Here is a 27,077-nt window from a genome sequence, read left to right as displayed (position 1 = left end):
ATTACAAGTGAAAACTTGGAGTATCCTTTTCCCAATATCGAGCAAGGGGGGGACTCAGCCAATATGATATCCCCTTAAGAAATATAATGAATTTCAGAAACTTCTGACTCTTAATGCAGCGATCATGAATCCCCCCCATGCTAATATATTTCATTCAACAACCACGATGAAGGAGAAATGCTCTTAGAAAAAATGAATGAACCAAACATATGATATTGTTCTCTAGATAGAGAGAATTCTCGCCGTCCATTTATATTAATATTAATACCAGAAAGATAAGTCCTATCCTTTGAACTATTCTTAAAGCTTTAAGTTAAATATCATGATAAAATGTCTTCAGTTTGGGTAAATTTTGTATTACAATTCTCATCTTAAGTTGGAATTGTTGTTTCAGGATAAAATAAAGGAAATTCCCAAATGGGGACATTAGAGTCTTTAAGGTTTGTTTATTAATGGGTGCGTGAAACAAGTTTTAAATCCTTTAAAATCTATGAATTTATTGGTTTTTGTAATTTACTAAGTCTTTGCCGAGTCTACACCAAGTCCAAGCATTGAGTACAAGTCAAGATCAAAAATCAGCTTTTCAAGACCAACGTGAGTCCAAGTCTTGTAAGTCTTGCAATAGTAATTAAAGGGATTTGATAACAAGAAATGAAGACTTTCAATCACATGTAACTAATAAAATATAAAATCCTCACAATAATTAATATTGAACAAATAATTGGATATAACATGAAATCCCTACATAGCAACAACAAAAAATTAAATATCGAACAATGGATAAGCCTAAAACCTTTACCAACTAAACATTAGGATTCTTCAGATCTTCAAATAAAACCCCAAAACTGAACTGATATCACAAACCCAAAAAATTTGGAAACTTTCTTGCAAATATTTTACTCAATCATAATCCCCAAATGAAATACTCAAATAAATAGGAGGGTTTTTGTCTCACCGAAGAATAGATGACCAATGTTCAATCCCAAGAAACTAGGGTTTGATAAGCTAGAATAGCTTCTTCTATCCTCCACTCCTTTTATGGGCACTCCTAAAGAAATTAAATATTATGTTCTTTTTTTCCCCTTTTCCCTCCAAAACTCATCTAAAAAAAATGTCTAAAAGAACCTTTTAAAATAAAAATACTTTTGGACCCCATTCTTACCAACACTTTTTCTCCATCTCTTAAAAACCACCTTTTTAATAATGAAACATAAGTTCTTTCATAAATATAATATAAAGTTACTTTTTGGACAACTTAAGTTAAATTATTGAATTATTTCTCTTATAGCACCCTACTAACCTACAAAAATTAAAAATAATAGACTAAAGTGTTTCTAAAAATCCTTGCCTAAAATAGGGGCATGAAAGCATGTCATTAAAATATGCCAGACATCGGTAATCAGTCTCCTCAAGTTATCATCCATTCACCTTCCATTTCATAACCCAACTCACTTAATTTCAAGTGGCTTACTGTAATGTCCCACTTTGAAATACAAGTTAATGGTAAATAATAATAATAAAATTTAAAAATTTAAAAAACACTTATAATTAAATATAATAAAATTTAAATTAAGTTAATGAATGTTCAAAAGAAATGAAATGAAAGGTTGTGACTCCCTCAAACATGAGATATAAAAGGGAGAAGAGAACCTCATTTGAGGGGGATAATTTGGAAATCAGGAGTGCAGATCTGATCTAAATGAGTGCAGAACTGATTGTGAAAGGTTGTCCCTTTCAAAGGGCAGAAGAAATAAAGAGTTGCACTCTTTCAAAGGGTGTGTCTCTTGCCAAGGGGCATACATGATGAAGAGGAGTGACCTCTCCCCTACATTGAGTGATATAAAGGAAAGGAATCGAAAGCCTCCAGTGATATGACCAACGATCAGACCAGATCAGCACTGTTATTAAGTTACAGGCATCAATTAGCCATGGGGAATTGCATCATTCATAATAAATTATATTGGGTTATAGAATAAGCAGATCAACAGAATCATCAACCAGCAAGTGGGATTAAATTCTCAGCCATAGAGCAATTAAATCATCAATGAAGTGGTCTATATTGAATGATCAATGGAATGAAAAGCAAGAGATCAGATCAGACATAAAGATCTGCAATCAGTAATCAGCAGACTGATAATCATAGAAGGGAAACAATTCAATTAGCATCACTGCTCATAAAGAGCAGATCAGTCATAAGATATAAAGCAGATCAGGTAATCATTCCAGATCAAGCATCGAAAGAGACAAGCAAGTCAATCAATCCAAACAGAATATCTCATTTCATAAATCAAGGTAAAGTCAGTAGACTTTGACAGGTGCTTGGGCAAGATTTAGGGCAATCCCAAAAGGGGACATTACACTCACCTCCCATTTCATATGAAATTTTTGGCTGTTGCATTTTATTCTAAGATTTCAGATTTTGTCATTCATTTCCAGACCTACCAAAAAACAATTTAATTTTTTCTGCAATTATACAACTCAGAAGCGGCTCCAAGAGTCACCACAATCCTATAAATTGGCCGTATACTACAAATAAAGCCAAGCGAAGGGCTCATAAACTTCCTAAAGTCAAAGCTTGTGAGAGAAGAAAGCCAAGGAATAATTCTTTGACAATAATTAAGGGAGAATGCAGCAATATTGCCAATGCTTCCTATCCTATCACTATGGAAGTTGAAGACATGAAAAATACACAACTCAAGCAGCTCTATCTAAATCACTGGTTGCTTTAATTGAATTAAAGGGCTGATCCTCCCAATGGTACTAGAGCCCCTCCTTCCTTCCTAAGTCCAATTAATCTCCCAAAATTGTGTACAATCAGACAATTCACCTTACTGCTGATTTATACCCAATTACTTTCAATGCCAAAATCTCACTTAGTCCTGCTTTCTCAAGATTGGGTTTTACCTTAGATCCTCCCACTCCTTAATCCTTCCCTCTCTAATCTTCCACCTGCCATTTTTAGCCCCCTAGAACCCATCTCAGCTCCTTCCCCTCCCCTCCACTCAAGTCTTTGTTGGTCGACCTCTTGGTCTTGAAATCCCAAACCTTGAAGCTTACTAAAAGCTAACCCAAACCTACTAGCTATTCTCCGTGAAATTTCTGAAGCCATTCAACACCAGAGTAAACATATTAAGGACATTTACACTCATAATCTGTTCATGGAAACTAGCTCTTATGAATTATTTATGTGGTAGGCAAGAGTGCATTGATTCAAAGAACAATTGTATCAACAAGCTTAATTTAATCATTAAACACCATGAGCATACACTCCAAGAAAACAACTCCTTGCTCCTTCCAAGAATGCATGCCATCATATTGTTCAGATAATCCAGGAGTTGGTTGTACTCTCTCCCACCCTAAGGAGCGAACCTTCTGAGAAGTTGTTCCAATAGCCTAAACATGCATGGAAAAAACCAGCGGCATCTTTTATTCGTCCTCAAATTATGTTCAAACCCTAGCAATTGCACTCCAAGAATGAAGAAAGTCATCCACACTCATCCCATGACAATCATTGTTATAGAAAAAATTAACCTTCCTCTGAGACTTATTGGTAGCTGTCAAGTCCCCTTTTCGACCCTAGGCATTTATCATGGTCTCTTATCCTATTTTCTAGTTTCTTGTAGGTTAATGGGTTGGGTTAAGCAAATATTTTAATAAATATTAAATAATAATTAAGGTTGGTCTTAATATAATTTTCACATGCATTATAAGAGACAATTTTATTATTATTTCTAGGCTGCCTAAATGGGGCATAATAAAGCCTTACGTAACTCTTAGTGATTTTATTATTTTGGGGTAGAGTAACAAAGTAAATTAAAATAGATTTTTGGAGGCAAATGTCAATATTTTTATTTTTATTTCCCCAGGAATCTATAAGAAAGGAGCAAGGCCTCATTGCACCTCTCTGCCATTTTCTCTAAAAACCCATTGTTTCCAAAATGGAGCCTCCGTGTTCATTTCTTTACCCTAGGACAAAAACTCTCCATTCCCAAGGAGTAATTTCATCCAGGGATTAACATTGAGCTGATATTGCATAGTACTTTCAAATTTTTAGTTGGTGTGAAGATTTCAGTTTGTTTGTACGGTGTGGAATATTCAAAAAATACAAAATATATTTCATGTTTTGGGTGTGTGTGTTTTCAGTTCAAATTATTATATGAAGATCTTGAAGAATTTCTGATTTTTCAAATTTGCTACAATAATCCATACAGGTGCTACGGCAACCCATATGGCTACTGCAATAGTCTGTGCCGCTAAAGCACTATGATACAATGCATTGTGCAGTTTTCCAGACTTATAGATTTATTTGTTAAAATGTTCCAGAATTAGTATAATTTGCTTGTGAAGGAAATGAGCTTATTAAGTTGGATGTACATACATCAAAAATTGTATGCCATTAACCAGTCATACCTGTTGAAGAGGAAACATACCAGCTGGAAGGAGGTTTGGAGCAGGATTTTAAAGAACAGTACATTCATTCTGCGTTGTGTGCAGCTATTTTTTGAGTAAGTGCAGCATTTGTGGACAATTATGGCTTGAATTTCTAAGTGTAGCAGTCAGATTTAAGGACATACAAACCTCAAGATTATCATTCATTTTAGAATTACTTTGGCAGTATCAATCACTGCAGGTATTTTGGTGCATTCATTTTCAAAATTCAAAAATTAATCAATAACCAGACATACTCACTCATGAAATTTATAGTCCACCATTTATAATCAGATTGCCTAATCCACAGGTTGTTTGACTTTGGTTGTTAACTCTGAAAGATTTCTTGAATGTAAATCTGATTTTGTGAGCAAATTCAGTATCTGGCTATATTGTTAAAATTTGGAAGGTCTTCTGCCAGATTTGTTTAATTTCTTGCACTTGCATTGTAACAATGATTGAATGGTGTAGCTGCTGAGAGTTGCACTTTCATTGTCTACCAATTTGGCATCAATCAAGTCTGCTTGTTATCTATCAGTTTGACATTGATCAGACCTGTTGTAATCTGCCCATTCGACATTGACCAGATCTACTTGTTATCTGTCAATCTGGCATCAATCAGATCTGCTTGTAATCTGCCAATGGCATTAACCATATCTGGATACCTATCCACCAAATTGGTGTTGATTGTAAACTAGATGGCTTGCTGCCAGTGAGTTTCAGATTAATTGCTTCTTGTCCACATCCCAATTTCCATATGCTCTCACCCTGCCCATTTCAGGGATTTGGGTGATAAAAAGAGCTTGGTGTTAAAAAAAAATTTTAATTTGGTGCAATCAGGGTAACATTCCTGCCAGTGACATTATGATAGTAGTTCTCATGTATACGTACTTAATTTGTTCATTTGTTCATTATTTTGTGGTTTTCTGTCCCTTCTCATATGTAGTCATGTTTCTAACAACAACCATTCTGATCATCTTGGCTGATTGTTCTCTTGAGCTCTCTACTCTCTTGTAAGCCTCAGCTGTATTTCTCAAAATCTCACTCTCTGTACCAGCTGAACAATAACTTCTTGAAGCTGATCTGATTTCAAATTCAGTCCCCTACTTTGAAAATCTTTTTCACTGTAAGCATAATAATTTGTTTATCCAAAAATAAAGGTCAAACATTGGATTTTAAAGAGTTGAGAAAATCATGGAAAACAAAAAGGCAGCAGATACATGAAGCAAAACTATACTGAATAAGGCAATGTAAACAATTAGTAAAGAAAGTACTGGGTTAGAGTTCCGATCACATGATCAGGACTTACCTTAAATAAATATTTCAAGGAAATTAATTTTGACTTGGCATCTTCTGGTCAATTTTTTGACCGAGACTTCTAATATGAAATCAATAAACAGTCTAAAAATTGTTATGAAACTATGGCAGCAGCAATTATAGAGATCATGTTTTAGAACATTGACATCCAGTTAAAAATATGCTGTAAACCAATCTTACAAACATAATTTTGCACATACCTTGCCCATGACAACAATATCCTCAGCCTGCAATTGTCTGATTCGTTCCCATGCAAGATCATGCTGAATTTCTTGCAGACTTAGAACCATCCTGCTATTTCTATCATCATAATCATAGATAAGAAAATCCTCTTCCACACCCGGGAAAAGACCTATTTCTTCTGGGGTCCTGACCTCATACAGACACGATTCCTCTACAGGCAAAAATGCGGGACCCTTTCCATTGATGTCAACCAAGACCCCACTTGGATCTGCCATAATTATCATTCCTCTAACCTGTAAAGAATAACATTCATATTTGAGCATTCATCCGCTATTTTGTGCCTTTGGTTGGAAGGAAATCAAAGACCAAATAGCAAGAAAATAAAAGCTCACCTACGCAGATCATCAAAATAATGGCATTAAACAAAGTATCAACCCTAAATAAAAAAGTGCAGAAAAATGAAATCATCTACAGCTTATACGAAATACGATTGTACAAATTTCAAAGTTTCTGAAACAAAATGGTTCTAAAGAAATTGACAACAAATGCAATGGTGCCATTCTATTAAAAAAAATAGTTCCCTAGTCCTCCTGTTAGGCATTGACACATCATGCCATTTTCAACAGAAGACACAACCTGCCCAAGTACATGATTCTTTGTCTGCTGCATATCTATTAAAATATGGATTTTACTGTTTACACTAATATTAACATTGGCATACATAAACAGCTGCACCCATGCCCCACCTCCACAAACCTACCCACAAAATCCTTCCATCCATCCATTCAACCTCCATTTCCCATCTACTCAAGAGTCAAGCATGTCAATCATCTGTTGGAGCAACACAACCATTTGTTTGCCATTCCTCCAACATCTGGGCAAAAGGATACCTAGCACAGGCATACTCAGAATATAAATAAAATAAGAAAATCACTTTGTGCATGTAGTAGAGTTGATAAATAAGCAAATAATTCCCAAAAGTACTATTTTCAACTCAGTAACCATAGTACTGCCAAACGAGAAGTTTTGTCTTGTGAGGATGTAGGGAGCATGTAATAAGAAGTCAGTCCAGCACAGCATACAAGCTGCCCATCTAAAAGATTTTACAGCAATTGTATCACAAAAAATCCCATCACAAAGTTTTCCGCAGTAATTGTTTGAACTTCGATCCTCAAGGAGAAGTATTTTTGGTGGTATTAGGTAAATATGACAATTGTTTCACAAAAGGCATTTGAGTAAGGAGCAGCTGCAAATTACTTTGTCAGAAGAAGAGGAATCATCTCAGCAATATTTCAGTGATTTGAATGTGCATAGAAAGAGACTAGAAACACAAAGTGGTTTGATTAGTCAGTTTTTGGAGGAGCCAATAGTAAAGATCTTTAACTTCACCTTGTAAAGACAGACGAATGAAGACTTTGCAACTGAAAAGATTACTTGAGAATATTTTCTCTGTGCAGCAATACTTTAGCTGTCCAAGTTTGGTCCAACTAGCATAGAGTCCCCAACCATTTGGCTGAGAGCTGGATGGAGAAGCAATTAAAGAGTTTAGTGTTTGGCACTTGACGTTGAAATATTACATTAATTAGTTAGCAGTTTATAGTTTAGTATAGTTTTAAGTTTAAAAAATAAAGTTAATTTAATATGTTAGTTGGAAAGTTACTTCTCGTGAGTTAAGTTTGCTGAAAATAAGGCTTTAAAAAAGCCATTGCACTATAATGTAAAATGATCTGAAGTTCTGAACAATACATCAATTTATCTCTTTAGCATTAGAGTTCAAATATGGTTTGATTTTTCCAGTAAGTTATATTGCTCTATTGTTTTCAATTTGGTAAGAGCAGAATGGAGATCTATGTGCCTCTCTAAAGTTTGGAAAAGAGACTACAATTGCAACATGTGGAGGAGAAGACGCCATGGATACAGCTTGCAAGGCCCAGGTATAGGCATCCATCACGAATGGAGAATGGCGGAGGGTTTCTCAAAGCCAAAACTGGAGATTGCATAGATTGGCAATGAAGATCTGTATGCAGACCAGCATGAGAAGAGCTCGTGTGGATTGCAGAATATTAGTGTGATGTCATGAGTGAAGCATTTTGATTTAGCATATGATCATTGCAGGTTATTGTGATGAAAAGGGCAATGTGAGGGATTTTTCTGAGAAATTTCATAGGAGACAAAACTTTATTAAGCGCAAGGCAATTGATAGATTGATTTATATGTTATAAATACTGATATAAAAGTATCAAATGTGCATGGTATTTTTGTGTAGTGCCTAACAAAGAATAAAAAGTGCAGTGGCATACCTAGATGATATAGTGAGAGGTGAGGGCTTGATTTGGCATCTGCTGATTGCTAACAATTCTAATGCCATTTTCATAGTGTGAGGATATGCAACGAAGTGTGGTTTTTATTAGATGAAGAGTTTCACCATTGGCACAGTTATGAATAGAATAAATGCTTATATCAATATAAAGGCCTCATATAATTAAGGAGAATCTACACTTATTATACGTTGCATTCTCATCTGGATGATTGGTGAGTAAATGGTAAATGTTTGCTATTAGCAGTATAATATTCATAGAGTAGAATTATTTGCATGTGTAGAAGTAAATGTATTTGAAGAGATCAGTACAATGGTGAGTTGAATACTAAATGGGGTAATCTAGTGGAAGTGGTTGGGGCTCGAAGTAAAGGTGTTGTAATGCTTCCATACAAAACAAAGCAAGAGGAATTACTGCTCACTAGACTAAAGGCTTACGTAGAAGTTCTGTATCACAAGACAAAGAGAATGATCATCCCAGATACATTATATTTTTTTATTATAATCGATGCATTATCGGTTGAATCCAACATCCCTATGTATGAGCACTTTTATGAATTTACTAATGAGGCATTAAAAACCATTAATTTTGTATTTGGTGATTAAGATGTAAAGAAGATCGAATTGGAGGTTGGAGGAAATGGAGACAGTGGGACATCCATCATCTTGAGCTAGCTTCTCACGCAAGGATGATCCATTGCATGAGAAGCACCTTTTCTGTTTGTGTCCCTTCAAGGCGCAAATGGGGGGTACGTTTTTATTGTGGGTGCACTTGATGTATCTACATTGGTTGAGGTTTTGTACAGCACACAAGGGATTGTTTCCACAGCACTGGAGGAGGGATTTGACAAACTCGAAGGAAATGTGGACTCTCAAAGGAGAGTTGTTCTTTCATGTGCAGCACTGAGGAGGGATTCAACACACTCAAAGGAGATGTGGACTTTCAAAGGAAAGTTGTCCTCTCATTATGCAAGAGGTTGGAGACACTTTATATTCTCTCATGTTGTGTAGAGGTTTGCAAATTCTACAGTCAAGAGGTCTGCTGGTGGAGTCAGTCTGGTGTTACTTGAGTGAGTGAGGAGGATTGGTGAAGAGTCAAGACGCTTCATCAAAGTCTTCAGAAAGGTTGCTGTGATCAGCTCTTGCAGTGTTCCAACCTTTGTTCAGATTAGTGTAATAAGGGAGAAGGGAGAAGGGAGGCGGAAATGTTGGAATATTACATTAATTAGTTAGTAATCTATAGGTTAGTATAGTTTTCAAATAAATAAATAAAGTTAGTTTAATATGTTAGTTGGGAAGTTACTTCCCATGAGTTAGTTTTGCTGAAAAATAAGGCTTTAAAGAGCCATTGCACTATAATGTAAAATGATCCAATCAATTAATCAATTTATTTCTTTAGTATTATTGTGCAAATATGGTTTGATTTTTCCAGTAAGATCTATTGCTCTATTGTTTTCAATTCTTGAGAAGCTTGTTTTAAATGTGTAGAAATCTGGTAGAGAGGCACCATTGGGAAACTCAGTTATCCCAAACATCACATTCTACCATCATTATTCCTGTTTCCAAAGCTGCACACATTATTGCAAAGACAGAATTGTTGAAAACAGAAAAATGCCTCGCTTTTGAAGAATACTACATTGGACAAGGGCAAGGGCAAGGCAATTGCCTTGACTAATCCCCCTAAGCATCACAAAGTAATGTATAGCATTGCTATCAGAGATCTCTCAGAGAAGAGTAAGAAGAAGGAAGCTAAGCAGGTTGTGCAATTTAAACCTAAGAACTAAAAGCAATTTAAGAAGAAGAGAAAAGAAGAAAAGAAGGTAAAGACATTCCCAGAGGAGATGCAACACCTTCATCTCGGAAACCTAATATATCAATTGTGGAATATGAATCTGGATAAGCCTCCAGTGGCAAAAGTTTATGAGTGCTCAAGTTCACTGTGTTGTAGCTACATCTGTTTATGACAAGAAAAAAATATTCACAAGCACGTCCTAGCATAACAATGTGAGCACAGCTAAATCAAGTGTCTCATTGCAAGGTCAGACCATTGAGGCTTCTTATGAACATAATGAAAATTGAAAGGGCTCTTGAACTTCCTAATGAAGAGAAAAAGGTCAAGAGATAGATGCTCCTTTAGCACAGAATGAAGAATTTATGATGAATGTTTTTTAGGACAGACCTGGATGACAGTTGCATATAGATTATCCAAGGCAACCACAGATTGAAGGCCATTCATATGAACAAGTTGGAGAGACCGTGTTTCTTGAATTTGCTACATTGTTGATTGATGGTTGAAACTGGGAACTTTGATCTTGCATTGTGGCTAAATTCCCAAAAAGTGAGGACTGAAGAAAGAAATTTATAATTGGTGTATAATTCTTTGATCTTTCTGCCAAGATTAAAAATGCCTAATTAAACTCCAGGCATCCTACATGTTACTCTATGCCTTACATTGTTCTGATGGTATATTCTTATGTGATTGCACTAAAGACAAAGGGAGGAAATCAACCATTTTGTAATCAAATTGAAACATCCAAGGCAGGTTCCTATGGTTCACCAAGAGTTTTTGAAAATCTAAGTACTATTTTTTGAGGCATTCAAGAAGAGTGCACCGACAAAGTTGAAGATGAACATGTTTGTGTATGAGGAATGGAATGCACTGCCAAAGACAAATCCAACAAATAAACACTTGCAATGACTATGCAATGAAAAGAACGGACAAATTTTGGTTTGTAAAACAAAGAGCCTCAAGCCAGGTATTTAATCATTTCTCAACATCCTAAAGATTGATGACAAGGTCTCTGAAGTTGATGATATCTTTGATAGTTGACGAAGGGCATCTTCCACACTAAGTGTATGTTGGGTGGTAAGTGTTGTAAGTTGATCATTGATAATGGCAACACAAACAACTTGGCATCCACATAGATAGCTCAGAAGTTGGGGTTGATTGTTGCACACCCCACACCTCTTAAAGTTTCTTTCTTGCAGAAGGACAGCAACTCATGGTGAAAGGGCAATGCCAAGTTACATTCCACATTGGAGGTTATGTGGATGAAGTATGGTGCAAAATGATCTTGATGTGTGCATGTCATGTCTTGTTGGGTGGACCTTCATGGAATGATAGATGCATGATCCATAACAGAAGAAACAACACCTTTGACATCATGAAGGATGGGAAAAGTTTTGAATTGTTGTTGATTAAGGCTGAATAAGAGCATGCAAAAGGCAAAGTGACGCCAATTTCAGTAAAGGAGTTTCTCAAAGAGGTGAGAGACTTGTAGGAGGGCTATGAAGTAGTAGTCAAGCCTGCATAGAAGCAAATAGAAAAACAGATTTGTGCAAATCTAGCAAGCCAAAGATTGAAGTGCAACTCAAAGAATTCACTTATGCAATGGATGGTGAAATGCAAGAGAATTTTCACCATTGCACAACATATCTCATTGCATGCATTTTATTCTAGGTTTTGTTGATGTGTGTTTTATGCACATACGAACACGGAATAAAATACCAAGGTATCTTATCCTCTCTTGAACAGAGTCTCTCAAATGCTATGCTTTGCGATCAAATGAGACAACTCCAAGGTTCCAAAATGTCAGATCTTGACTCATGGATAAGCTCAACGGTTGATGTGATATTGCTGGAATCACAAGGGGGCTTATGTTGAATACTTGGGCATTTGAATAAAGTTGGAACTTGATCATCTGATATTGCAATCTTGTGATGCTTTCTCTCCTAAACTAACTTGAATTAAAAAAAAAGGACAAAAGGGAAAGGGTTTAGGAAGACTAATCTACTACTAGGAATGTAAGGGGCAATGAATGATTGGGTAAAACTCAACTAAGCTTTGCGTCGCCATCAACGAACAACTCCACAAAGCTAGTGCAATCTTCTAAGGTAAATTTATAGATGTTCAAATTACTACCATCAACATCAATACCATCAGGACAATGCATAACAATGGACGAGCAATAATTGAAGTTAAGTTCAATTCCAACTCCAGTTGATGACACAAGGCAAACTTACAATCAGCAAAAAGCTAGTGGTATGGATAAATGAAATTCACCATTAATCATTCACAATTCCTTTCATTCATCTAATCAACATGAAAGCTCATGAAAATTGGAAACCACGCAACTTGTTGAACAACACATTTCACCATATCTTCAATGAAAAGAGTATATTCATTTACAAGTCTTAGCAACAATTTCTTCTTCTCCAACTCTACTCTACTCTAGCTTCTAATGATCTAACTACTAACTATCTTCTACTGCTAACTATTCTATTCCATTTTTTATAAATGAGAGCATTGAGCCTTATATAGAGGTCTCATTACAATGAATGGCTCAGATTGATTCAAGATCAATGGCCAAGTTTACAAGATAAAACCTTAATTAGGATTTATTACAACCACTATTACATTGACCAATGAGAGATGATAAAAAAATTATTTGGTGTAGCACCATGTGTCACCTATTCCCTCCTTGAATGAATATTGACTAGGTACCCTTTGATTGGACGAATGATGACTGGGAAGCCACCTCAACTTGCCTTGTAGACTTGATCAATTTGCTTTGAACATTCTTCATGATATTTGGAATTCCTTGTGATACTTTGCATTTCATCCATATGTTAGGGAATTCTCCATGAATTGTTTCCTCCTCGATGTTCTTCGACCTTGAGATCTCTTAATGTAGTTCCTATTTTCTTGATGTGGAAATCGTTTGCGCATATGTCTTGAACTTGCTTTCCTTCATTTGTCCATCATCATGATGAAGCTTTCTTCGCATTTGACCTAGTCTGCACCCCTACCTTTCAAATCTTTGTCTTGAAATCCTCTTCCAATCTTTGAAGTGTTGATCCTCCTCATTTGTATTTGTGATGCTATCCTTGCAACATGCATGTGGAGTCATCTTGGAGTTGAGCCCTCATCATTCGTTGTCTTTAAGTGTTGAGCCCTTGGTATCCCTGCAAGTTGCATCCTCCTTCACCTCAAACTTTGATCACCATGCTTCCCTTGTAGCAGACCTGCAAAACAAACAAACATTGAATCAAACACCTATGGGATAAACTTTATTTCAACCTTGGTGCGAAATCAATCGTCATAAGGACAGATCACTTCTCAAAACATCTGCATTATCTTTGTCCATTTCCTTCACTTGGTGGAAATTTGATGCCAATAGGGACTACTTTGTTATTGATCTTCATTTGAATTGATTTGTCTCTTCCTTTGTAATTCTACTCTCAAGTGGAAATTTGACCCCCATCGGGACTCATTGTCCTTGAAAATTTTGTGTTGATTTGATCATCATTTGATGGAGTGGAAATCCTAACCTCATTAGAACACTTCAATGCTCCTTACTTTGTCCTTATTCTTGATGGGTAAGTTGATTGTTAATTTTCCAGAATTAACTTTGGTTCTGAATTCAATCAGAAAATTGGAACTATGTAACATAATTCTGGAAAATACAAAGGATTTGATCAAAATTTGTCCTCAGAAAACCTAATTTTCAGACTTAGGATAAGTCTGATTGCAATAAATAAGTCTGAAGACACCCTTGTAAACTCAGAAAATGGTGTGTTTGATGCAATCTCAGGTCTGATTTCTGAGTGTAAATTCTGAGGACACCCCTGAAAATGGTTGATTTAGGTGCTGGAAAGTTGTCTTAGATTTGCCTTTCTGAGCACCAAGTCTGAATACGCCCTCCAAAGGTCTGAAAATGGCCTCCAAAAGTCTGAAGACACCCTGAAAATGGTAAATATTAATGGCTGGAAGTGATCACAGCCATGGCATGTCTTCACATTTGAGTTGTTTCACCTCTCCAAGTTCAAAAATGGCCATGCCTGGGCACTATCAAGGGGCTGGAAGTGTTGTTTCAGTCTCAGGGCAATGCTGGTAAATGGAGTTTCAAACTTGGAAACTAATGTCCCAGGTAAGGACCAGCAATGGTGTCCAAGGATAATATCACAAATGTGCCCAGCCATGGCATCAAACTCAGATTTGGATGAATCGCAGCTGTCCCACAATGGCGCCAAACATGAAGTTCCTCCAAATCGCCAAAAATTGTGGCTCAACCAGCCACACAAAAATCACTATTATTCCCCTCTAATGGTGGCGCTACACATGATTGGGTAAAATCGCTCCTTTCAATCTGCAGCTCTCCTTCAACAATGGTATCCAAAAGACACTAAGACAAAAATTGCCCAGCTGGAATCTTCAATCTCCCTCCAATCAGCGTCTTCAATCATTCACATCTAGGCAAAACAATAATAATATAATGCTGGCTGGGTATACATAATCATGTTTTTACCTTGATATTTCACCACACAAGCAATGTGGGATAAAAAAACTTGCTTTACAATAGCCTGGTGGAAAATCAATTTGCCTTGGGATCACATATATGTTATTAAATAATTGTTGCCAATCATTAAAAAAATTGTAACAAGGCAAGCATCATTAAATGTGGGCACACTTGTCGTTTAAAATCTTTCACTTGCATTAAATTTGGGCCTCCTAGGGAAAATTGATCCATATTGGGACAAAAATTTGAATTAAATTTTATCATCTCATCACAAATGGCCATTGGGGAAAAACGTCCCCCATCAGGATACTTAAAATCACATCAATTCACTTACTTTGTCCCAATATTTCAACTTGGAGAAAACAACCCCCATCAAAACAATTAAAATTCATTCATTTGTTTAATCTTGTCCACACATTTGATCCTTGGGGAAAAACAACCCCTATCTGGACACATAAAACTTCCCAAAACTTCATCAATTTGTCTAAGGGAAAAACGCACCACATCAGGACAAGGTGATTTTGTCCACACTTAACTTTGCATCCTTTACTTTCATCCTTGGGGAAATTCGCACCTCATCGGGACACATTGTGGTACCATACTTAGTCAATTTTTCTTCCAGTGGAAAAACGTGGTCCATCAGGACACGCTGTGGGAAAATCATGATTCATTAGGCCAATGTCCTTTTATGCCTTCAAAACTTGGTGGAATAACATCCTCCATCGGGAAAATCATCTTCATCTTTTGTTGTTCCTAAACATATTGGCATTAGCAAATGCATAGCCCCCATGATTCAATGCAGCAAGACATGTTCTTCCAAACACAACTACTTGGGATTTATATCTTGCAAACATATCGTCCTTGTTTGTAGAGTAAAATCATCTTCATATTTTGTTGTTCCTAAGCATATTGGCATTAGCAAATGCATAGCCCCCATGATTCAATGGAGCACGACATGTTCTTCTAAACACAACTACTTGGGATTTATATCTTGCAAACATATCGTCCTTGTTTGTAGAGTCTCAAAGTACAAATTTGAAGGATTATGTTGAGGACATTCATCTCCTCTTTGTTGGCAGCCTCATCTGTTGGTGTTGGAAATAAGCCACACCCGGACCGACGATGGACTGGTCCAAGAGGGGCCAGTAGCTCAGTGGTAGAGCACTCCAGCAGCGTATGGAAGGTCCTAGGTTCGAGTCCTAGCTGTTCCATGTCTCAACATGGTATCAAAGCCAGGTCCAGGCTAGGAGCCCCAAGCACACGAGAGGTGTGGCTTAAGGGGGGGTGTCGGTGTTGAAAATAAACCACACCCGGACCGACGATGGACTGGTCCAAGAGGGGCCAGTAGCTCAGTGGTAGAGCACACCAGCAGCGTATGGAAGGTCCTAGGTTCGAGTCCTAGTTGGTCCATGTCTCGACATCATCAATGTTGTCAACCCATCTTCATCGCCCATGGAGCTTGTTCTTCATCAATTGTTGTTGAGTCCTGATTTGTCACCTCCTACATTGATTAAGCATATACCTGATTGGTTTGTGGCATCATCATCTATCACAGAAATAGGGATGTATGAGCAGTTTCTAAAGGCACATAGTTTGGATTTGGATTCCTAAGTCTTCCTAATTATGGGAGTTGCTTCTCATATCTCCAATGGGTTTGTTTTTTCATAAGGGGAGAAATATTGTTTGCAGGAAATGGATCATGTTCTATCTTCAAGTGTTCATGATTGGCATAGGAGCTACTTCTTTATTTGGGGGATTCCTATCCTCATTTTCTCTCTCTCATGGGGGGGGGGGGGGGGCGCAATCATTGTACTATTGTGATAGAAGCAATACTTGGGGGGTCACATTGAGTCCTCATTCTTTCCTTCATTCACTAGTGCATTTATTGTATTTTCTCTCTTTCGGAGAGGAGTTTTCTCCCATTGGGTTTCTCTCCTTTTCTCTGTTTGCGAGAGTTGAATTGCTTTGCATTAAAGTGTACATAAGTACTTGATCAGGCCTTTATCGTCGAGACTCATTCATGCATGCATTCATCTTTAACTCTTTAGCTTATCCCTAATTTAATCATAAGGGAGAGTGTTGGAGCAATTAGGACACTTTATCTAATTATTTATTAATTAGGTACTTTAATTACTTTTACACTTACGCTAAACTTAGGTGCTTTTTCCTTTTATTAAATTAAGCTAATAATAGCTTAAGTTGTCTCATTCATTATGATTGCGACACTTGGCACTAGCTAATTTAACCTAGCAATAGGGTTTTGCATCTAGGGTTTCATTCATCCTTTTATAAAGACTCATTTATTCATTGTAATTGTATCTCCAATAATTCTTGTGTGCAATCAATATAGAATCTCAAAGATCTTATGGAGCATATTATTTTTGCTTGATCTCTTTTGTGTGACAGGTGTTTTGCTTGCAGATGATTCTTGGCTCCTATGGTTGTATCATCAACTTCTAAAAATGCTTCCGTGGTGCATTTTTTATTTCCCATTGACTTAGGGAAATAATCCTAGGAAAATGAACTTATAACCTTCGAGTGTGTTATGCTTTTTGTGTCTTCATAATGTGACCACTTAAATTATTTTCATTAAGTGGGCGCCTAGAGTGGGGATCTCTTGTAGCTAAAACAATATTTAATTTAATCCCCTATGTCACATGGGAAGAGGCATTTGAAATTTTGAAAAAAAAAAGTTCCATTTTGGAGGGAACGTTGGGCCCTCGAGGAGACTATATAACAGGCTTCTTGGGGTACCGACAGGGAGTCGTCCTAACAGGCTTGGCTCCCTCTTCTAGCTCAATGATGTGCTCTGCACCTCTTTCGGGAAGTGTACCAGGAGGTTGATTGTCAAACACCTTACTCCTCTTTGAAATCAAAGCCTGAATATCTTCAGGATAGCTTCTCTTTTCTTCAAGTGAGTTTGATGGCATAGCCATACACTCTGGAGGTCTTCTTAGTGGCGGATTTCCAAGGATCTTGCTCTTGTTTGTGATTAGAGCTTCAATATCAGTAGTGTAGCTGCCCTTGTCTTCTAATGGATTTGATGGCATTATCACACACTCTGCTGCCCACTCCACTTGGTTATGACGGATCAGCCTCCCCATTCTCTTAAGACATACAATCCGCAGGCCTCCATTAGACATCCCTCGCAAAACCACCTTCTTTCCTTCAGACATGAACTTTAAGTCCATGGTTTGCAAGTTAAGAGTGATCTCACCAAGAGATCGCAGCCACTGAATGCCAAGGACCACATCATCAATCCCTCCAATATTGACAACATAGAAGTCATCCTTGACTTCATAGTTACCAAGCTTCATTGACAAGTTTGACACCATTCGTTTACAACCAATGGTTGATCCATCAACTACCATGACCTTGAAGTCTTCTACATCATTAGTGATAAGGCCCCTCTTGGCGACAATCCTAGCATCAAGGAAGTTGTGAGTTGCTCCAATATCAATTAGAGCAACAAGTCGATGCTCTCCCAATGCTCCTCGAACTCTGAATGATTCATTTTTGTCGAAGCTAGAGAGTTGGGCAACTATACCCCTATCTTCTTGATCACTTTCAGGGCCTTCAGGAGCCTCTTCATACTCACTTCCCTCTGAATCAAGCTGCTGTTTTGAATTTTCAGAATCTGATCCATCAGCTGAATATGCTTCCATTTGTCGAGCATTACTCTTCCCATGGCATCTATGACCTGGAACCCAAGGTTCTTTGCATGAATAACACAGATTCTTCCTCCGAAGCTCTTGACAGAGCTCATCATCCATCTGGGAAGGGAACTTCTTAGGCTGATTAGAGAATTTCTTCTTATCTTTACGGAATGAGGAAGGCTTTGACTGATATCTAGACTTAGGGGCAGCCAACTCCATGCTTCTAGCCTTCTTGATTGCATCAGCCAAGCTGGGTGGGTCAAAGGCTTTTACCCAACCTTTCAACGGTACGTCAAGTCCCTCAGTAAATAGGACCACTAACCTCTTCTCAGAGATACTACTAACCATAACTGAAAGACTTTGAAACTCAATTATGAAAGTGTCCAAAGAACCCTGCTGTTTGAGTTGTGCAAGCTCTCTAAACTTCACCTCCAGATCCTAGGTATCAAATCTTTCTATCAACTTGTTGGTGAATTCAGCATAGGTATGGATCAAGTTATGACCAAGGGTGACCAACCCATGGTACCACCATTCATGAGCAGCTCCATCTAAGTGCAAGGTAGCGAACTTGATGGCCTCTTCTTCGAGCATAGGTCTCCAAGATACTACTAACCATAACTGAAAGACTTTGAAAGTTGGTTATGAAAGTGTCCAAAGAACCCTGCTGTTTGAGTTGTGCAAGCTCTCTAAACTTCACCTCTGGATCCTTGGTATCAAATCTTTCTATCAACTTGTTGGTGAATTTAGCATAGGTATGGATCAAGTTATGACCAAGGGTGACCAACCCATGGTACCACCATTCATGAGCAGCTCCATCTAAGTGCAAGGTAGCGAACTTGATGGCCTCTTCTTCGAGCATAGGTCTCAAGGACAAGTAATTGTCCAACTTCTGCACCCAAGCTCTAGTTGTGCTCTTACTGCTTCCATCGAAGTGTGCTAGAGTAACCTTCCCAAGAGCTTGATGATAATCTCTTGGAGTGGAATACCGATTGTCATTCCTTCTTCCTCGCTTCATTTTCTGATTCATGTACTAATCCAAGGTGAGGATATCTCGGATCTCTGCAGGGAGAGAAGCATACTCCATATAGTTTCTCCTTATCTCATCAGTTGTAGGTATCTCAACTTCATTTTGTGGTGCTTCTCTAGGTAGGAAGACGGGTTGCAGAGGTCTTGGAGCTGAACCTCCATTGTTGCTCCCATTGTTACTCTCATTTCCATTTCCTCCAGGAGTATTAGAAGTACTAGCTTTTGGGCCATTGTTGGGTTGATTAGGGGTCCTGTTGTGACCTTTTCACACATCGCCCCATTAGAATGGGGACCTCCCTCTTTTGTTTTCGTTTTTTGCTTTCTCTTTGCTTGTTTTTCTCTCTACTTTTAGGATTTTGAGTGAGTGAGGGGTCTGTCCAAGCCAGCTGGATTAAGGCTAAGCCTTGGAAGCTCAGTTTTAGGGTTTCATTCGAGTTAAGTCTAACCAAATTTTGGAAAATTGTTAGTTTACCTGAAGATTCAAGATTGTCAGAATGAGGTATACCTTTCAGGAGAGTCAAATTGGTTAGGTCAGGGATAGGGCATGTCTCAGGTCAGGTCTAGATTGAAGGAGGGTTTTCCTGGGTAAGGTCCAGTTTGTTTCTAAGTTTGGGTAAGCTAAGCATGGTCAGTGAAGAGAGGGAGTCCAATCGGCCAAGTTAAATAGGGAATGAAATGCCTAAAAATGTCAAATTCGCTCCTGACCCTTGCAGAGGGTCCAGGGCGAAATTCTTTGTAGACTGGATTTCCTTCATAATTTTGACTAAGTTTTGACGTGTTTTGAAGATGAATTTATGTGTTCTTGCCTGGGGAGGGATTTGATTGATTTTTTGGAGAGCAAGATGATGCCTGAAATAGGATTTTCGCTCCTGACCCTTCCAGAGGGCCCAGAGCGAAAATTCTATTTGAACTTATTTTTCACTGACTTTGGCTAACTTTTTATGTGCAGGGCCTCCTAGAATGAAGATTGGACGTCGCTTGATGCATTTGAAGGTTTGAAAACATGAAAAATGATGAATTTTGGACAAGGAGGGAAATTCGCTCCTGACCCTTCCAGAGGGCCCAGGGCGAAAATCTTTATGGGAGATTTTTTTTGCTTAACCCTGGTTGAATTGGAGTGTCAGAAGCATGATGAATGGCGAAATGAGCATGATGAAGCCCCCAAACTTGTTTGAAGATGAAAGAATGAAGGAGTTTTGCCCAGGAAAGGCAATTTCGCTCCTAACCCTTACTGAGGGTCCAGGGCGAAATTCCTTTTAAACACATTTTTTGGGTTTTCTTGGACATAAAATCCTATTCATAGCACAGTACAAGATGAAATCTTACTTGGCAAAGAGGTTTCAAGGTGAAAAGTGAAACATTTTGGTGAAGATTGCAAAATTCGCTCCTGACCCTCTCAGGAGGTCCAAAGCGAAATTCTCAAAGACACCTTTTTCTTGCAAGGTCAAAATGATTTTTATGGTTGGAGTGGATGTGAAAAGGTATGTTTTATCCTTTGAAGATAATTTGGATGGCCAACAAGAAGCAACCAAGCCCATAAAAGGAAAATCGCTCCTGACCCTTGCTGAGGGTCCAGGGTGAAAATTCTAAAACCTATCTTTTCCTCCAAAGTTTGAGCGAAGCTGAGCCTAGGCATGGGTTTAAAACGATGTTTGGATTGTCTTAAAGTGAAGTGGGATCGTTAAGAGTGAAGATTTCAAGGCCAAGAAGGAAATTCGCTCCTGACCCTTCCAAAGGGTCCAGAGAAAATTCCAAGTCCTCCCCTTTTCTTGCAAATTCAAGACAAAATCTTGCTATTCATGACTTGGGTGGGAGAAGGACATCATGTTTTATGCCTTAGAAGTGATTTGAAGCTAAAGGAATGAAGGAATATGCCTAAAACTCAAAATTCGCTCCTGACCCTTCCAGAGGGCCTAGGGCGAAAATCACAAAATCAACCTATTCCTTCTAAGTTTTGCTAAGGCGAAGATGCATTAAGGTGGAAATAACCTTTATGACCATGGTGAGTGATGGTTTGCTTCTAAAACTTGATGATTCTAGGCCAGGGAAGAAAATCGCTCCTTACCCTTCCTGAGGGTCCAGGGCGAAAAACTTTATAGGAAGCTTTTCTTGCTTGGTTTGGTTGAATTGAAATGTCAAATGCATGTTGAAAAGAGGAATGAACATGATCTTGCTTTGACAAGTGTTTGATAGCATTAAGGAATGGAGATTCTAGCCAAGAAAGGCAATTTCGCTCCTGACCCTTCCAAAGGGTCCAGAGCGAAATTCCTTGTAAACCCATTTTTAACCTTTCTTGGACATAAAAACCTTGTTCCTAGAGCAATAAGCATCAAAATCCCACTAGGCAAGGAAGGTTTTAGGTGAGAAAATGAAGATTTTTGGTCAAGATTGCAAAAATCGCTCCTGACCCTTCCAGAGGGCCCAGAGCAAAAATCTTTCAAACACCTATTTTGCCTTGCAATAACAAACCAAGCATGCATGAAGTGAATGAAGAGGATCATTGCCTAACCTTGTGAGGTGGATTGGAGTTAAAATGATGAAGGAATTAGCCTAAGGAGGAAAATTCGCTCCTAACCCTTGGAGAGGGTCCAAGGCAAAAAATTCTAAAATCACACTTTTTCTCCTAAGTTGAATAAAACTAAGTCTTGAATGCAATGAAAGAGCCTATTTGGAGTACCTTGAAGTGGTTTTTGAACTTTGAAAATGAACAGTTTGGGCCCAATTGTGAATTTCGCTCCTGACCCTTTCAGAGAGTCTAGAGCAAAATTCCCCTAAATGCACTATTTCCTTCAAAATTTGAATGAGCTAACTCAATGATGGAAGGAAATGGACCCTGGAGATTGCCTTGGAGGAGTTTAATGATTGAGCTAAGGTGAATTCTGGCCTAGAATGAGAAAATCGCTCCTGACCCTTCCAGAGGGCCCAGGGCGAAATTTACATTTTCACCTAATTACTCATGAGAAATGATTAAAAATTGAAATGCAATACCTTGATTAGGCCAAAACAGACATAAGCTTGTCGTCCAGGAGATTTTGGAGTGAAGGGAATGAGGTGTTCAAGTCTTAAATTGAAAAGTCGCTCCTGACCCTTCCAGAGGGTCCAGGGCGAAATCATTAGCAAGCTTCACTAGCCCTCAATCCAACATTGATATTCCTCAAATCATCAAAATTGCTAAGTTCGAAACAATTGGGAGGATTAAATTAAATTCGCATTAATTAAAGGCATATTTAATTTAGTAAATTAATTTTTAGGCCTTGAAATAATAAAAAATTCCACCTTGAGGGCATTAAAATTAATTTAAAAAAATTAAAAAATACAAATTGAGCGCTCAAAGGCATTATTTTGCCTTTATTGGCAAGTCGGCCACCTTTTTAAGGTTTTTTATTTATTTTTTAACCCTTTTTGCCAAGTCGGCCTTGGGGAAAAGGAGGGTGAGCGCTCTATATAATAGGGGGGCATTGTTTCAAATTCAAATCATTCATTCATCCCTTCTAAAGTGCGAAATTTAGGAGCAGATTTAGGAGCGAAATCCAGCAGATTGGAGGCTAAGTGTTGGAGGCTAAAATTTCCAGAATTTGCTGAGTGTTGGAGGATAATTTCCAGATTTTGAAAGGCTGGTGGAAGGCGAGCTTCTTTTGAAGGTTAATCAAGACAATTCATCCAAGAAGACCAGCAATTCAATCCTATCCAGCAAAGTCAGATCTTCTTTCTTCATTTTTTTCAAGGTTGATAGTTAAGCTTTCAAAGAGGGAGGTATGAAGAATTAAATTTTTGAAGTTTATATTCAAGACTTTTTTGATCTTATAGCAATCCTTCGAAAATCTAAGTCTTGTACAATCTGATTTCCATTCATAATTTGAAAATTCATAAATTCTTGAGCTGTCATTTCATTTTCAAATTAATGTTTTGAACTATTCCCTTGGAAAGTCTTAATTTCTACGCTTTAAGGTACGATGCTTAAGGGCTAATTTTGAAATTTTTTGTGTAGGCATCAAATGGCGACCCCTAAAGCTGGAGGATCTACTAGTCGGTAGGCTCTCATTAAGGAAGATCAGAAAGGTGACGAGTTGGAGACCAGGATCGTGTCCAAGTGGAGTAATATCAGAGATACCAACTTAGGAAACTTCAATGTGAAGAAGTTCCGAGAGGTCCCCTACATTGGCAAGCCATCACCTGTTGCGAAGAAGATAATTGAAAGTGGCATCATCAAGGCTGCAGGTTTCCCTCCCGCCGTCAAATGTCATGAGCTAATGATCGAGTGTGCCTGCCACTATGACTCACAATCAAGGACGATCGTATCCAAGGACAGGAACATCTTAGCTTACCTTTCAGAGGAAGCTATAAGCGAAGCTCTTCATCTACCAGACCATAAAGATATGATTTACAAAAGCTTAGAAGGAGCGAGGTCGATCTATGAAGATGATCCTGAGACTTGTCTGAATCTCATCAATAAGAATTGGTTGCTCAAGAGTCGGCCTCGCCTGAACAAGATTCCCAATACGGCCACATAGGATCGATTTCCAGGAGGAATACAGAGATTTGATAACTTTGCTCAATCGAGTTACAGGGGCTCTTCAAGCCTTCTTCGAAAAGTGGATGTTCTTCTTCATTCAAGTGATAGTCCAAGGAAAAGGAATGCTTCATTGGGCCAGAATTATTAGCAATTGTCTGGACGTGCAGTTGAGAAGGCTAAGACCCACCAAATCATTCCACATGAGCTCATATGTTATATATGCCTTAATCAGGAGTTTCGAGTATGCAGGGCTACCTCACAGAGGAGTGATTGGAAGAGGACCCGGAGAAATGAGAGTTTGTGACTCTTATGTTCATATGCATCATCCGCCTAGAAGTGACTACAAGTTAGTCAATGACACCTTCACGATGAACATTAGTAGGATATTGCAAGGTGGGATTCATAATCGACTATCTCTAGATGAACAGGAGCTTGTGAAGAAGTATGGTGCATGGTTCATCCAGTTTCAAAAATTCACATACATCAGAGTTCAGGGGTGTCCTTCACCTCCCTACATGTTGCCAAGATATCCAACAGACAGGATAGTGCTACTTGAGGTGACTAGACAGTTGGCAGCTTATGCGAAGGCATCCAGACACAAGCATGGAAATGGAATTCCCGTGCCCATCATACTAGGGAATTCACTTGAAGTATGTCCTAACACTCAAGCCTCGGAAGATGCAGAGAAGGAATTATCTTTATATTCATTCACATCCTTTGCCTCGCGGGAGAATTTTGATCCTCATGCTTATATGGAGGAGACAATCGGTAAGAAGTACAAACATGAGTTTCAGGTGGAGGACTTTTGGATGAATCTCCCAAGTGATTTAGAGGTTAAAAGGAAGATGCATTCCAGGCTACCCTTAGATCTCATCAGGAGATGCAAAGTTTATAGAGTAGCTGATCAAGCCCAGGATAATGGTAGATACCTCCAGTCGTCCTATGAGAAAGAAGACAAAGAAGTGAAGATAGATTGGAATGAGCCTGAGGTTTTAGACTTGAGAGTTTTGATGGCTCCCGTCTTATCGTGCACTCACAGATGGGTGGATGTACAGCATCAAAAGTTGAAGGAGCAGAATGTATCAATGACATTCACTTTGGAGGCAAGACCAGAAGAGGGAGAAGCAAGCGTGAGTGAGAATACTTCTCATTCCAAAGGCTCAAAAAGGAAAGAAAGACCTGAGAAAAGGGAACCCTCCAGGAAGAAGCAGAAAACCAATCCTGAGCACCCACCAAGCACATCTTCTCAACATGAAAAGAAGGCAAATCAAGGAGAAGATCAGGGAAGGATGGTACATGAAATTGATGAATCTATGGAATCCATGGTACAAAATGACAAGCCGGAAAAGGGACAGAGGCCTCAACATTCATCAAGTCAATCTCCCCAAGTTGATGCTAATGACCTGCATGAAGGGAAGAATGATGATGAAGTGGCATCTCCTCTCCGAGAGGATAGACTACCGCTTAAAGAAATACAAGTAAGGGAAACAAGATCCGCCATTCCAGATTGGTTAAAAGAGAGACTGACAAGGGTAATTGTGGTTGAAGAGGAAGAAGATGTATTTGATTTAGAAAGCCTTATAGGAAATTCTCAAGAGGTAATGGAAAAGAAGAAGGCCACAAAGATGTCCAATGTAATAAGGGACGAGACAAGATCCAGGAAATTGCAAGTAGCTACACCAGTAGTGGACAAATATCAAGGTGAGATTCTTGCAGATGAGAATGACTTAGAAACATTTGAGCTTGGTCCACTTACCACCGAACAAGCGATGGAAGAAGCAACCGATTCATTTGAAGCACTTAAAGACAAACTTAAAGAAGAGATGGAAAAGAATAAAAAGCTTGAGAGAGAGGTGGGTGCTTGGAGAAGCTATTTTAGTCATCTCAATCAGCCCTTGAGACGCTAGGATCCAGCAGTATCTCCTTTACAAGCACTCCCTCTTGAATCAGTTGGCGAGGCAGAAAAGGTCAAGAGCTTGGTTCAACTTATGAGCTCTTGGATTGATAAATCCCACACGGTAGCCGTTGAATTTGCAACAAGAATGATGAAGACAGTTCATCGAGCTGTCCAGGTCCTTGAAGTTATCCATAATCTAATGATAACTGTAGCCGCTTTCACTCACACTAGAGATGTTATCATTCTTGTCCTACAAGTGATAAGACAAACACCGAGACGGATTCTGGCACAAGAAAAGATAATGGATGGAGGAACCCATAACCTTCTACAGTGGTCAGCTCTGCTCCAGATGAAAGAGGTCCTCTTTGAAGACATCAACACCAAATGCAGTCAAGTTGAAGGTATCATCCATCGAATTCAAGATAGGGTGTTTGAAGTGTTGTGTACCATTCTTAGCAGGTGGATCGAGATTGAGACAGATGTGGACATCCAAGAGTTGGAGGAGAGAGTCAAGGTCATCTTTTGCAAAGAGGAGAACGTCATCACAGATGAGCAACGAGATCAGATGTTCACTACTATGTTCCTGATTGAGAAGATCAAAGAACTTGAACCTGGATGGGAGGCAACTCTTCTCACTGCTTTTGATCAAGTCCTTCACTTGGAAGAACGAATGAAGAATCTTCCTGAGATTCCCATTGCTGAGATTGAGGGAATTATGTCCAGATTCATTGGATATGCTAAGAAAGAGCATAGGAAAGGGAACAAAATTCTAGATGAAAAGTTGTTATAGGATGATGTGGCAGCTTAATTCCTATTGGTCTATGCTTCCTCGATATTTGTGCCAATTAAATATTGGCTATGCGTTTAATGATGTTTATCTAAATGGGGACCTTTTTTGTAACAAACCCTAATTAGGGTTTAGGTGTCAGAATCTCAGTCGTTGATCTTCTTTCGATCTGGGCCATTCATTGTATTTGAGGATGCTATATATACCCTCACTCATTTTCATTTTGAGTTAGTTTTTAGAAGTTAGAGAAGAGAGAGAGCTTAGAGAGAAGAAAGTTATTGTGTAGTAAGATTGAGTAGTGAAGAAAGAATTTTGAACAATTGTTGTTCATTTGGCTTTGAGATCAATAAAATATTGAAGTTATGGTGTTTTATTGCAATACTTGTGGCTATCTTCATGATTATTTATTTTTCTTGAATCGCTCTCAGTCGAAGTAGTATTTAAGTTTAAGTTGGAAGGACTAAGTGTTGTGCTTGATCTTTGGTGAGATTCACGTTTCAAACCACTAGCTTCTTACTAATTGTAAGGACGCCTTGTGTGGTCAACTGGAAATACTGAGATTGCTTAAAACTTCAATCATTTTTGGAAGTATTGATATGTATCTCTATGATAGTATCTATATCCTTGATGATTTGAAAATTACTAAATTACCTT

The 27,077-nt window shown here is 38.3% G+C and overlaps 1 protein-coding gene across 2 annotated transcripts in view; it reads right to left on the bottom strand.

Moving 5' to 3' along the window:
* Positions 1-27,077, bottom strand: part of LOC131062700 (small ribosomal subunit protein bS1c) — a 101,925-nt gene that overhangs the window by 40,277 nt on the left and 34,571 nt on the right. For both annotated transcript variants that reach the window (XR_009110929.1, XM_057996401.1), the window contains exon 2: positions 5,946-6,221. Coding sequence is in view for 1 of the 2 variants with exons in the window: in XM_057996401.1 (XP_057852384.1) it covers positions 5,946-6,221 (276 nt within the window). In the remaining variant the exon portion in view is untranslated. The remainder of the gene's footprint in view (positions 1-5,945; positions 6,222-27,077) is intronic.

The sequence above is a fragment of the Cryptomeria japonica genome, chromosome 3, assembly GCF_030272615.1.
Source record: "Cryptomeria japonica chromosome 3, Sugi_1.0, whole genome shotgun sequence".
Lineage (NCBI taxonomy): Eukaryota > Viridiplantae > Streptophyta > Pinopsida > Cupressales > Cupressaceae > Cryptomeria > Cryptomeria japonica.
This window is presented reverse-complemented; position numbering and strand designations above follow the sequence as displayed.